The 14,396-nt window shown below is 39.5% G+C and overlaps 1 protein-coding gene across 12 annotated transcripts in view; it reads left to right on the top strand.

Moving 5' to 3' along the window:
• The window catches only part of LOC139820018 (EGFR adapter protein), a 111,684-nt gene that overhangs the window by 43,349 nt on the left and 53,939 nt on the right, over positions 1 to 14,396 (top strand). For 8 of the 12 annotated variants that reach the window (XM_071789920.1, XM_071789924.1, XM_071789917.1 and 5 more), the window contains one exon: positions 12,639 to 12,719. In XM_071789920.1, the coding sequence (XP_071646021.1) occupies positions 12,642 to 12,719 (78 nt within the window). In that variant the 5' untranslated portion in view covers positions 12,639 to 12,641. Of the gene's footprint in view, positions 1 to 6,094; positions 6,223 to 12,638; positions 12,720 to 14,396 lie in introns of those variants that run through there. The other 4 variants (XM_071789923.1, XM_071789919.1, XM_071789918.1 and 1 more) reach the window with 2 other exon arrangements.

Below are 14,396 nucleotides of genomic sequence, written 5' to 3'. Positions count from 1 at the left end.
ATGAGATTATTACATTATATAAATCCTACGAAGATATGAAGAAACTAGTTTGTGAACTAGTTAATCTAGCACAGTGTTACAAAACTCTGCCTTACCCACTAGAAATGCTATTGATACTACAAATAACGTTACGAATAGAGTCTCGTGGCAGGTATGTGCTTAAAACATGGAAAAATTCAATGATCTATCGGGTTTAAATGATCACCGTCTGTATCACTGTGTACCTACTGTAAGTTAAGTTCGTTGAACCTGACTAACCGGCCAGGACAGTCACTTTCAACATTGAACCTCAGATGTCGCGTGCTGTTTTCTTGGAATTCCAAGTACTGAAATATTATTTTGGTTCTATCTTAAGATTTTTTTATTTTTGTAAACCTCAGTTGATTTAATAAAAAAATCCATATATTATATAAAACTTGCAAAGATGATCCATACAGTCATCATTTATAGACTTAGCAAATGGGAACTTAAATGAGAATCTTTATATAAAATTTATCGTATCGGAAACATTAAAATGATATGTGACGATAATTGTTAGCAATTTATATTTATAGAATCAACGAGACGGATATTGACTTCTTACATTTAAAATGCAGATGTCACAAAATAAAATTTTATTTCATACAAAAATAGCAAAAAATGTAGGTTTGTTACAGCTTTAATTTCTTTTTAATGGATATTTAAAAAAGGATTAAGCTATTGTCACATCTGTATGCGACATAATATCCATCACATCCTTTTATATTGATTTATGTTAAACTCTTTTACGTCGTTACGATCATCGTTTGCCATCACCAAAATATTCTTTCTTACACACCAATTATACGATCGTGTCTCAAGGCCTCTCGTTTCAATCGGTCATGACAATTTGTCGCCAGTTACATGGTCTTTACAAACGTGAACTCGAACTAGTAGACCTTGAAGGCGCCTACGCATGGTGAGTCGAGCGTAAAAAGTTCTACAGATAAAATTGGGACAATGTATCAATGACGATCCTGAAAAAGGATGTCATCGCGTAGGATGACATGGCAATAAATTGGCTATGAATGTAGAGACTCGCGAACTATTAAAGTCTTCTACCTGCGTATCAATGCAGTAATTCGAGTATCGGTTTCTCAACGCTTGCTTCATTTAAATTCAGAGATTTGTCCATAGAAAAAAAGGAGAGTAAATTTATTATTGTCTGTCCGCTTTATCTCTCGTTCTCCGTTTATATCTCGTTTGTTCACCTATATCTTTCAACTACGTATCGATTCTAGATTATCGAAAGTTCGGTCTTTGGAGTTTCAGCAACCATTTGAAAATTAACTACATCATTTTATTCACGTCAAAATCTCGATCCCACTGATGGTCGCTATTCGGTTTGATGCGCGATTCGCCAAAAGGAACGTGGCAGTTAAACTGGCGCAGCGCAGCTTAACGAAAAGAAGACGTAACTGTGCTTTAGTATACGCAGCACAACTTTTCTCATTCCTTTCTTCTCCTTCTTCGCTCTTATCCTCGCGCTTACCGTTACAGCTATCGGATGCTCTTTCAAGCGACTGTCGCAGAAGATAAGCACAAAGATAAACTATTAACGCGTAGCGCGGCTCAAAGTTCTGCTTCCCTATTATTTCTCGTTCACTTGGGAAGTGAACATCATTAATTCAACGATCGCCGCCATATAATTCGCGAAATTTATAGTCGCTTTTAAAGTCCGATCGATATATTGCATGTCGTCGACGTTTTTCAATTTTACGCGGAGTAACGTATAGAGCAAGGCACAAGTCGATACATTAAACTTTTTTTTTTCTTTTCAAAAATAGCGCTTAATTCAATATCGCTTTACGGCCAAACGCTGTACAAGACTAAATTATTGATCTACGGTCAATTAGTTTGCAAGTATGCATGTCAGATGTATTACCGGCCAAACAGGATGCGCGTTTCATCACCGCGGTGACCGTCATACGATCTCATCAAGTATTGCCTCCGGAGCGCAGCGTTTTTTGAACGGCCGTCCACTCGGCTAAGTATATGTGACTCGCGCCGAAGAGAGTGTTGCCGGTGTATACCAGAAGAAGTGGTAGGGTTAAAATATAAAAAAGAGAGAAAGAGAGTGAGAGAGAGAGAGAGAGAGAAAGGAAAGGAAAAAAAAGACGAAAGAGTAGGGGGAGACGTCCTTTATTCCGATGCATAAGCGTGCCTTGGTACAGGCATTAACTCTCCCCACCATTTTCTCTCCTTTCTCTTTTCCTCGCGCGCCTCGCGCACCGCAGCTATAGTCATCGGATTCTCTTTTAGGGACCGTGCTAAGACTGCCAGATGAAAGTATATAACCGGTTCGCAGCTGCAGCCAGTCTGGAGACCTGGGTATCGGCCGGTGTGCAACTGGCGAGCACACACCGTGGCGCCAGGAACGGATTCGTCGCTCATGGTCCCAAGAAAGGACACGTACGGTCATCTCCTTGGGATACCTTCTTTCAAAAACTCCCGTTAATCCTTTTCGCAGTATTGACCCTAAAAAATGGGTGTATAAAATCGACATAAAACCTGGCTTTTAGGATAAACCACAATCTAGACTTAAACCTAGACCTAGATATACACGTGGCAGGTAGCCAAGTGTCCATACGAACTCAGGAAGGTCGCGATGACTTTATGGTTTCCTGACGTCACGAGATAGTGTTAACGAAATAATTATACGATCCCTTTAACTTGTCCGTTAGGAGTACTTTTAACATCCTACGTCACATTGCATTATTTTATGGTATTTATAGTCATAAGTGGTCAAAATCAAGTGGAGATATAGTAAGACATAAGCGAGAACTAAATGCACAACGTGATGTCTTTTTAGAAATTTTCTACACATGCTTGCTCATGCAAGGATAATGTAATGTCTATATCTGTCATGATATTATGATGAACGTTTCGTGTGTGAAATTCATCTGCACGTAGCATAATCTTTCTAAAGTGGATGTTCAAAGCGGACATTCTTTCTAAAAAGATGAACGGACTGGTCGAAGGATATCCGCAAATCATGCGTGAGACTATGATGAGCCGGCAAGAAGTGAAGAAAATGAAACGCAAAACGAACGTTGCACAGCATGTCCAGGAATTAGCAAAAAGTAGCCAATGTCGCGTTAATTGCGAGAGTCAATTTCTTCGTAATAAAAGCGGAAATTATTATCGGTTTCAATATTTTAGGTCTCAATATCCCGATAATTAAACTACCAAATTAAAACTTTCTCTTCGTTTTTTACTCTTAGAATACGACTGCTATATTAGTGCTTCGAGATTTTTGCAAAGAAAAATCGGCTGAATGTTAGTGACACTTCGTTTTCCGCATATTCTGCAAACGAGCAACAGTCATAGTAGATGAACGTGGCAAAGTGACGGAAGATACGACGAGCTATGGGATAATCATGAATAGCGCTGCTCAGCTTATTACGTTCAATGATCTTCATAGAGATGAAGCGCGCTTGATCTTCCGTGACGGAATAAGGCGCGTCCTCCGACAGGATATTATATCAAAATTGAAATAGCACATAAATATAATGTACGATTTACCATAAGGCGCCCAGAGATCGATTGCAATTATCGAATATTTAAAAAATACGCGGAAGCTGTTCAGATGATTACAATCTTCTGAATTAATCGGTTAAGAATTTTGGAAACATACACTATTGGACAGATACGGCTCAACGATAGGCTTGAAATATGCACATCTTTTTCACATATATTTAAATAATATATTTTGACAACAATACCGTCTAAGTTCTGGGTAAAATTTGTTTGTTAAAAATCAGAACAAGTATAGAAAATCAAAACAACACTTAGAAATCCATTTAAAAACTCTCTAGTCTTGAGAAACAGCATGAGTGAATACAATCGTGTTGGTCTTATGTAAATATAACGTGAAAGGGCAACAAACTTCTTTGTTAATAGTAACGTTAATTGTGGATGGTAAACGGAATAATTACAGCGTGATAGCGAATTAAAAAAGGTTACAGTATAAACTTTTCACACGCTATCGGATGTGCTGCTGCAGTTCGCAAAACGAGGGACGCGAGTCGAGGTACGAAAGTATGCCTGCGAAGAGGCATGCTGTCGGAAGACTCGAAGAAGTAATGTCGCCCAGGTGCTCGACCGGCCTTTGCCAAACTCGCCTCCACCCCCTCTCTCACTTTCTTCTTTTCCCTCTCTTTCTTTCTTTCTTTCTTCCGTTACTCTTCTTCGGCCTCTTCGACGCGTCACGACCAGTCGGGCAGTTCCTCCTTTTCCACAACGCGGGGATCCTTCCTAGGACTCCACGTCCTTTCCTCTTATCCGTGCGCCATTGGCCATTAGCGACCGCGCCGTCCGTCCGCCGTATCATCGGGGCCCCGGCGCGGTAAAGGGCCGCTCTTACCGGGTCCCGCGGGCCAGTCTTTCGTCGCGCGTTCACCGGTACTCCGGCCTCCTCGGCGTTCCGGACGATGATCTGCCTCCTCGGCGATCGGACCATGTGATTTCGTCGGGTACACGTTATTTCTACGATGACCGCCTATAAGTGCATCATGTGGCCGACCTGGCGATAAGATCCAGTGCACGCGCGATCGGAAAACTCGACGTTGGTTATCGCCTCGATTCGCCATCCGATAATCGTTCTTATTTTATCAGTTAACGCTGACGCGTGATATCGCGATCGCGTGTATTAAGAGTCACGCGTTTTCGCCAAATTTTCTGTCAATATTGTCACACAAACGGCCCGGCAATCCAATCACGTTGAAAGAGATCTCACATTTCAGTTGCATATGCCACGGGTGATTTATCGGTAGCTGGCCCAGATACGCGACGATTGTTATAGATTGAATCGTGATTTTAAAAGGATTGAGCTCTCTCTCTCTCTCTCGACCTTGAATATTGCATCGTCCAATGAATGATAGTGTCTACTGCACGTATTTCTTTTTTATTTTTCCTGAAAATTGTGTCGCGCGCAATTCCGTATATGGAGTGACTTTTTGAATATGACTCGTTTTGACAATCGAGGTGAAAAAGATGTGCGTGACGTGCGTGATGGCGTACGAGGACATAGTATTCGAATAAAGTGGCAGTCTCTCTCTGGTTACAGTCATTCTCACGAGGAACTCGATATAAAATCAAAGTAGCTTTAACAAAATATCTGAAAGTTTTAATTAACGTCGATACATTTAGTGTCGATACATATTTCAAGTAACTATTTTCCCTAATTAAATATTTGTCTTATAAGATTGAAAGAATATCGTTTGCCAAACCTGATGTATTTTTTTAAAAGTTTCTCAATACACATTTAAATGTTCCTCAAAATTTCTTCAATAAACTTTTTTAATATTTTATAAAATTTCTCAATAAAGATATTAAAGAATAATTAAATAACGCTGAAATTTAACTTTGTCGTTTCGTGTTCCATTTTCTCGAGTTGATCCTCGATTCTAAATAGGCGATAAATTAATAATTAATTGGTTGTCCGTTTAATTTAAATTTGCTTTTATTATTTACGTACGCGATGTAAATGTAAATTAGACGTATATTTTGGTGCATAATGTAATACAAATTAGTTCTCTCGCTCCTTCGCGCATATTTGTATTCGCGATCCGAGCTGTCTGACGATACAAACCAAACCAGTTGGAATTCCACAATTGCAAATGTCATATCGAGTATCATATAAACGTGCAAAGGTCGACCAGTCTTTATCTCTTTTCCAGTCGGCGAAAAATATCTCATTTAAATGCATCTGAGGTATTTAGCCTCGTAAATTTAAATCGGAATTTAAGTCAACGACACATATACTTACTTTATTTATGATTAAATTATGTGATATCATTGACGTAAGAATATCTTTTCTCAGCATTAAAAGTCGTTTAAAAGTGCTATCGATTTTTCAACGCTGAAATTGAAGCTATTAGCCTAAACTTGAAAAGAATTATATCGGGAATGCAGCTGGGTGCATCGTGATTTTTTTTTCCCGAAAAGTGTCGGTAAAAGTAACGCGATGGTGAAACTTTTCGTCGAATTCGTACGGTATAAAACGAGAGTTGCAGTGAAAATGCATCGCGGTGTTTTTTTTACGTGAACTGAAAAACAAGTCTGTACGTAGCTCATTTTAAGTTTTATCCCGAAACGTATTCCAATGTATTCCTGAGAAAACGCAACCGGTGCCGACCAGATGGGAAGTGATGTATACTTATTATGGCAGAAACGTTCTCACAGAGATCCGTCGCAGCTAAGGTGAATTTTATCACGATTCATTAACCGTAGTTAAGGCGCTACGATATAATTAGGTTGATTATCACGGAGGAATAATAATCACATTGGATACTGCTAATAACAGGGAAATGAAGAAACTTAATTTAATAATTATCACAGCGAGAAAACGATCGATCCACATGTCTACACGTGTCTGTCCTAATTTGTTGATCGTATTATCTTTAAGACATCCGTGCGGTAACAAAGCACGCACGTGCATGGATACCGAGATCGTGGAAAGGTATCACTGCCTCCCGCGTAGGCCACGAAATCTCGTAAATGTGGCATTGACGTATGAGAGGCTTTTAGCTGACTACAGTTATTCGTCCGAGAGGCCTTTTAAGCGCAAGTCAGACGGGGTATATGTAATTTTCATGTACGACTCTCTCTTCCTCTTCTTCCTTTTCTTCCTTTTCTTCCCTTTCTCAATGGGCGGCTGGGCGCAACGCCCGTGACACGCATGCTCGCACATTTCGCACGGAATCTCGCGCGTGTGCATCGTACGCATCCGTATCTTGTCTCGTTTCGTCTCGTCTCATCTTATCTCGTTTCGTTCCGTGCGAGCCGCGGGTGCGTATGCTGTAAGGAGTCTTCCCTCGCATCTTCTTCCCGCGATCGTGTCTCTCTTTCTTTGAGGAAACGAACGGATATAAATCTCCTCCCCCTGTATCTCGCCTCGTTTCTCTGTTTACGAACTCACTCCGTTGTGCGCTCCGTTGTGCGCTCGGAACGATCTCGTACATCCCGAACTCGAACAATCGCTAAGAAGTTAGAGACAACTGCCAGAATGTTACATTGCGAGCGGAAGAAAGATCGCGCGGCTTCGTAAGACGAACGGTACGGATCTCGAAGCTAATTGATGCGCGGATTTCGAATACGTCGGCATCGCGTGCGTCTGTGACAGCTGTATCCTGTATCAGGAGACAGACACAATATTTATTGATATAATGAACGACCGCGCGCTCAAGTATCATACAGTGGAAATAGTACGCTATCGCAATATAACGCGATTTATTAATTCGAAAGCGCTTCAATTTCACGGGTTTGAAATTTTACTTGATTGGCACGTTCGCAGGTGAATAAATAATGGAGTGTCGACAACATCCCGCGCGCCTATTCGCGCGCCAAATTTTTTCGCGGCTCACTCCGATTGATATGCCCCATTATGTTTTCATTCCGCTTTAAAGTGTTCTTATTTCGTCTTTTTTTTTCGCTATCCAACGCGCGTCAATCCTATTAAAACGCGAAACACGGAAAGGCAATTTCGATCGCGATAAAGTAAAAACGTTTTCGTTTGTGAAACAGTCTTGCGCCATCGGGGTACTTTATCAGTGTACTCCATCAGCATCCCAAGTATCCACCGTTTCCGTTCGATAAACTCGGCTGAGATTAATTTGCATTCAGCGAATTTACTAATCTCGTAGTAGCCGACGCAGTTATCGTAGATTGCATTTTTAAATCGTCCGCGGGGTACGCGCGATTGTTCCCGTCATACACTCGATACATTGACAGCACATTGTACTCGTACAATGCTGACGTAATTTAAAACTTTTCGACGTGCATAGCCGATAGTAAAAGCCGTTCACCCACTCGAATAACAAATATTCGGTTCCTTCTGTTCTGCGTTTTAACCATTGTTAAAATCGCCGAGTTGTTTTACCGATCTGTTTGACTCCCATTTCTTCGCGTTACTCAAAGGGATTAGTCGGTGTAATGACCGCTTTGTAAAAGAGTCCGATTATAATTATCGAAAATTATTACCAGCAATCTCGTTAACGTTATTCTACATATACATCTTTATCTTCCAATGCATATTATACTTATCTTGTTGTTAATCAGCCGTTTTCCTAATCTTCAAGATCGCACACTGTAAATATTAAAGAATAAAATTTAAACTAACCTTAAGTTAAATAACAATTTGTTATTTTTAACTAAAATGTGTGTCGAAATTGATTATTTTAACACAAAACAGTATTATTTTAATTCCATTGGTTTGGTTAAAATAACATCATTAAATTAATGATACATTTTGAATGGGAGCAATGGCGATCTATAGGAATGGTTTAAAATGACTCAAATTGAGTATAATTTGACACCATGAATTTAACAGTGCAAGCGATCGTTTTTACTTCTGCAATAATAATATTATATAAAAAGAGATAATTTTATAATTTTATAATCCCTAAAAAGATAATCGATAAACTTCTGGCGACTATCAGAGCTTCGCAGATCGAACAATTTAGATTATTTTGATAGATATCGCTGGATTCAAGATTTGGTATGCCCTTTCTAAAATAGCCGATCTAATTATTGGGACGAACTCTAATCGGGAGTCATCGATTTCCGATACCGTCCCTTACGCACGATGATTCGATTCCCATTCCGCGATGGCACTCCGAATCATTTAAATGCTGCGCACGTTTTACGCAACGTCCTTTCTATCCTGCGTCGGTATTCTCCGTCACGACTCCCGTGACGGAGCGCACGAAAATGTCAACAGTTACAACGTGACTACGCTTGGTAAGCGCGGCGAACTATGCAGACTTGCGCGCGGATGCAATTTCGTTCGCGATAACGTAACGAATACCCCATTATCGTCAGAAACTGACATCTCACCTCGGTCCCTCCCGGTGGGATAAGCTCAAATCTAATCGGAGCGCGCTAGACTTTCAGACGGCGGCACAAAGCTGTTTAATATCGATATCGGATAAGAGCATATCGCTTACGATTAGCGTGCCTATAAACAACTGATGAAATTTAATTATAAAAAAACACAAGGGTAGAAAAAATTAATTTGATAATTAAACCATTATTTTTAAAGTAAGATCCGATTTCGTCTTACATTGTGCTCAGATACTTGTCTTGACAGGTAGCTGTATATTGATAGACTTCTTTTCGAAATCACCTGCGAATCGACATCTTCAAGGCGTGAAAGTGTTCGAGTCAGACCGCACGAGAGCGACAGTGAACACGACAGTGACACGATACGCTTCTGGCCTCCGGCACGCGATGGTTAATCGAATCTCTCGCGACTTCCGCATAATTTCGTGAAATTCAACGATCGGTGAAAGTGATCTTTACCATATATAAGATAGCGCTTGCGACATAAACGGATTTACTGTTGAACATGGGTGACCCGTTCGCAATAATGCTTGTATAAAAAGGTTACAGCAGCAATTTTCGCAGCATCCGTCGAAGGAAGGAGGATTCGATATTCCATTAGTCGACATGGGCGATTTAATGTATTTCTAATCTGTATATTGTAGACTCTGCTGATAAAATATTATTTATATAAAGCAGAAAAAATAATGAATAAGCATCTCAGTCTTTCTAACCGAAAAAAATTGGAACTAAAGTAGTGTTAAGCTATATTATAGTAACATCTAACTAATATATTAATATATTAAAACAAAATTAATATATTAACATATTAAAACAAAAATACAGATAATTGTTGTATTAGTTAATATTGCTTGTGCATATTTAAATATAAAAAAATTACAATAGATAATTTTTATTGTTCAGCAAAAGAATGAATTATATCGGTTTCCATGCAACCGCGGTTCTCCAAGAAAGTAGAGCAACCGCGATTCTTCAACAAGAATGTTCTCGGTATCCAGACAAAATAGGGTACTCTATGATGCTATAGTGACGGGAATTCCGTCAACAAGCTCGTTAGTCCGCACGTATGCTGTAATTTTGTCGGTAGATAATGAGAGACGGGAAGAGTTGCGATTATTTCTGTCCGTCCTTCCACCGCGGTGACGTATGAGACATCGGGCAATTAATGAGATATGTGTATATATATATTACAAGGAAGAGTAAACAAGAATTATTAAAGGAAGGATTCGCGAGGTTATAATAATTGACAATAATTGAGGAAATCGAAATATAGAAAAGAACGCTGTGTGTGTTGGGAACTTGAATTTAAATAAAGAGAGATTTACGTCTTTTCTTATATACTTATATACACCTGCTTTCGTTTATCAATTATCAATTAATTACTTTAATTTGTTTAATTTTGAAAAACATATAGAAGAAAAATAACTATGGTTTATAAAAACAGGTGCCGCGGAATGGATGATTGTGTCATTGCGTCATTCGGCTGATACTTATGCGCGACGTGAACGAGAGAATCGTATAGCTCAAGTGGGATATAAGCGATCGAATAAAATAACCAATGTGTTTCGCCACCGTGAAATATATCGTAGATTTATAGTGCCGCACGTAATAATCGTAACGATTCCACCCTGGCGGCAGCACCATGTGCGGTGACGGTGAGCGTCGCGTCGTGGAGAAACGGGCTTTTACATTCTTCGATTGTCGTGATCGTTCAATCGATTCGTTTTAACGCTCGTTTTAGTACCTGTGAGATATTAGCACGGCCGATTGCCCGCGCTGCTGGAAATGCGGTAATTGCGGAACAGCACGCTGTTTGCGCGACGCGATGCGGCGGGTTTTTATCACAAAACTGGGCGATGATAAAAGAAGTTATAGAAGTACATAAGGTAACTCGTGATATGCATGTATATGTAAAAGAGCATTAAGAGAAAGGAGATTTACTAAATCTGAAATTTCTAAAAACAAAATTTTGAAGACGACTTTCTTCTCGAGTTACAATGTCTATAAGAATTATAACATTGTTATATTATTATATAATTTATAACATTATTATTAATAATTTTAATAACAATCTTATCGTACAAAATAATTTGAATATATTCATGAGAAAAGGACATTTCTTGTGAATATTCTGAAATTTTTTCATATCCTTGCTTTCCAATATTGACCTATGAATAATTAGGAAAAAGAGGCAATTTCACGTTTTGTATTCATAATAATAAGAGCTCATCCACCCCAATATTTTTATAAAACATCCATCCCCTATGGAATTCTCTCTCGGTGAGTATTCCAGCCCTTCTGCGCAGTGGCATAATAATTCAGGAAAATCCCAGCGATTCCGGGAGGAGATCCTCTCAGAGACAAGTTCGATGAAACACAACAATGAGAATCATCCGGGAGGATTAAAACCCGGATTATATTGCGGTACGAATCTACCGATCAAAATACTGCCAGCTAGGAAAAATTCACCAGCGCGGAAACCGCGGCGGAATCGTAAATCAAACGCATTATATTCTGCTATACTTCAATTCGTAATTTTCTTTCCCGAATTTTCCCTCTATTACGTATATTAATTCATTCGTGAAACTTTATTAAGTTAATCTATCTTTCGTTATTCGCAAATACCTTATAGAGCTTCGGTATTCTTGCTGTGGTTTTATATGAAAAAGAAATATGTGTCCGCGTACCGTGAGCACATAATTGCGTTAGGTATCGTTATTTATTACGTCCCTAGAATCCATCCCCCGTATACTTTTATTTATCGTGTTTGGAGGGTCGCTATTTTTATCGACCACATAATCGGCGCGCGACCCGTTTGACCAGGCAAGAGATATTCTCATACCGGAAATACGAGTCTTTCGAACTTATTTATCAAGAATATTTTTTCAATTTTGTTTTTTTTTCTATCAGCGCAAGACATCGTTGGAAAAAATGAACCAACTACGTAAAGCCAATTTATTTAACAAAGATCAAATCGCTGTGATCAATCAAATATATTTCTAAATCTCGTTTGTATTGCCATACGCTTCCCTAGCTATACGGCATCGATAATATACAGAGGAAACGCGAAATCGGTAAAAAATTTTCTAAGAAGCCGTCGTCGGATAGCCTCCCTTTGAGCCGAGAGAAAAGCAGTTGCCTCTCGATCGAGGGTAGAAACGAAATTTTCCAAATTTCGTCTCGACGCGTGAGAGCAGGGATGATCGCCAGCCAAATTGACTATTGAAAGGAAATGGCGGGTCTGCGGGAGATGGGGAGGGGTGGGGAGGGGAGGGAGTCGCGTTCCGGTGTACGGATGTCCTCGAAACGGAAAAAGGAAATTAAATTCTTGTCGTAGGCCAGGTCTGCCTTTATTGTTCTCCAACGGCGTGTGCGTGGCGGTATAGTTTTCCCGCTATATGTGATGTCGTTGTCTGACGGCCACCCGCCGGGTTGGGTTGTGACCCTTCGAAGCACGGTTGCGTCGACGAGCTGATAATTGTTTCTCGGCGAGCGTATAATAAACACATTAGAGAGAGCGTAAAAAATATTTATATATATTAAACACGCAAGAAAATAGCAGCCTATTCGTGAGAATATTCGATTACAGTAGTATACTAAACATGCGCTTCTCGGAAAGAATTTTGACTTCATTTGTATTGCTGGAAAAGAAGTGAAATTCTTTTTGTCAGCAGCCGCCCTTATTTAACATCTCTAAAGTTTTTCGAAAGCGGAAACTACACTCGAGGAAACTTTTCTCATGCATCGCTTCTAATACGGAGTTCTTTCTGTCGCAGTACATGGGTTCGTTTCCTGTGGCGGTTCCCGACATTGCCAGCCGCGCGGAATTTGTGCGCTCCCAATTGGAGATCCTCAGGGTAAGTGCCTCTCCCCTAATTCTGTTCGTGTGCTGAAAACTATTTCTAATTTAGCATCCACCCCCTATGAGAATATGATTATCATTATGATTGCGAGAAATGACAAATTATGTCTGCAAGGTAACATTGTTTTCCTTCCGGGGATAGCAAAACCTGCTCCTTCCGGTATAATGCGCGGCAAGACGAATTATTCTAGAGCGTCTCTTCGCATAATAAGAAGCAATAAGATCCTAGGATAATGGCGCGGCATATACCACCGGTCCCATTTTCGCCCTGTTTGTTTTCCCGTTTTGCATGCATGATGAATTCACCAGTTTTATATTCAAATCGTCGCGCGATCTCGACATTACGAAAGATGTGTATACGAGATGAGCGTAAAACCGTGTACTTAGATCCTCACTTACAATCTCTTAAGACATTTAGATATTACTTAAAAAAAAAACCGCCGTTATCCCGATCCATTGTGTTTTACGATCGCCTCTGAGGTATAATGGAATATCGTAAATAACGACGCATGATGACGCTCATTGATGGGAGGCTTATTCCATCCGTTTTAATGCTTGGCATCAATTGCAATCAACGGCAAATACATTTCGTAATTAGCCCGAACAGATGAATGCCATATGGCAAAGGAATCAAAACGGCTCTCATGTTAGGGGGGATTATTATTCTAAGCTACGCTATTACTGTAAATCTAGTAATGACTCTCGTACCTGAACGGATCAGCAAAATTTCGGCTTTGAGTTTCGTCGGAGTTGAATATGTTTACCTACGAGCGAGAATAACTCGTGCCAGGAAGTTCCTACTTAATCTCCGTACGTATGTGTGCACAGGTGTGCGTGTCGAGTAGCCTGCGTGTATAAGAACGCGCGTTGCTACTTTTCCCGTGATACTACTTCATTAGTGTACGCGCGCCACGCTCGTTTTGGTCAATTTTACTTGAATAGTTGCCAACGGTTAAAATTAAATGCATTGGCGTTCTTATTGTATGCTTTTTTTTCTTCCTTCTATTGTAAATAACGGAGATGTACTGATACATTGTGTTGATATGCTCTTTAGGTCTTTACTATAATTGTTAATTAGCCGATTTAAATGCAAGCTGAGTATATTATTGTGAGGAAATTCTGATAAGCATTATGTCTTCTGCTAATTAGGACTTTAATTAATGTACCATCCATATTCTTGAAAGGGTTTGTGTAGTGAAAGGAAAAGTGTTACAGAAGTAAGAGAGTTTGAATTATTTAATATTATTTAATTGTTTAATGTCTCTTATTGCAGAAATTATTGCAGATAAAGAATTAATCGGATATTTTTATGAGGTACTTTCAATAATTTGATGCGATATCGAAAGAAAAACAGAATAATTATCTCCGACTTATTTTGTCTATAAAAAAATCATTTGTGATCTCTTGTATAATAATAGATTCGGTCTTTTTTGCTTATAAATAAAGTTGTAGATTCGTGGTAATCGAATTCGTTCGAAATGAGAGGATACGAGTAATCTCTAATGTAATGAGTCGTATATTCGACGAGTCACTTGTCTCCCCATGTTCAGATCGTTCCCACTCAATGCGCACTTTCGCAAATCGTCCCTATTGTTGTACTCCATCGTGGAAGATCAGACTTTCAAAGAAGCGTTTAGTGTAACACGCCGTAAATGCGCGTATATCTCGTCTC

Source organism: Temnothorax longispinosus, chromosome 10 (genome assembly GCF_030848805.1).
Source record: "Temnothorax longispinosus isolate EJ_2023e chromosome 10, Tlon_JGU_v1, whole genome shotgun sequence".
Classification (NCBI taxonomy): domain Eukaryota; kingdom Metazoa; phylum Arthropoda; class Insecta; order Hymenoptera; family Formicidae; genus Temnothorax; species Temnothorax longispinosus.
This window is presented reverse-complemented; position numbering and strand designations above follow the sequence as displayed.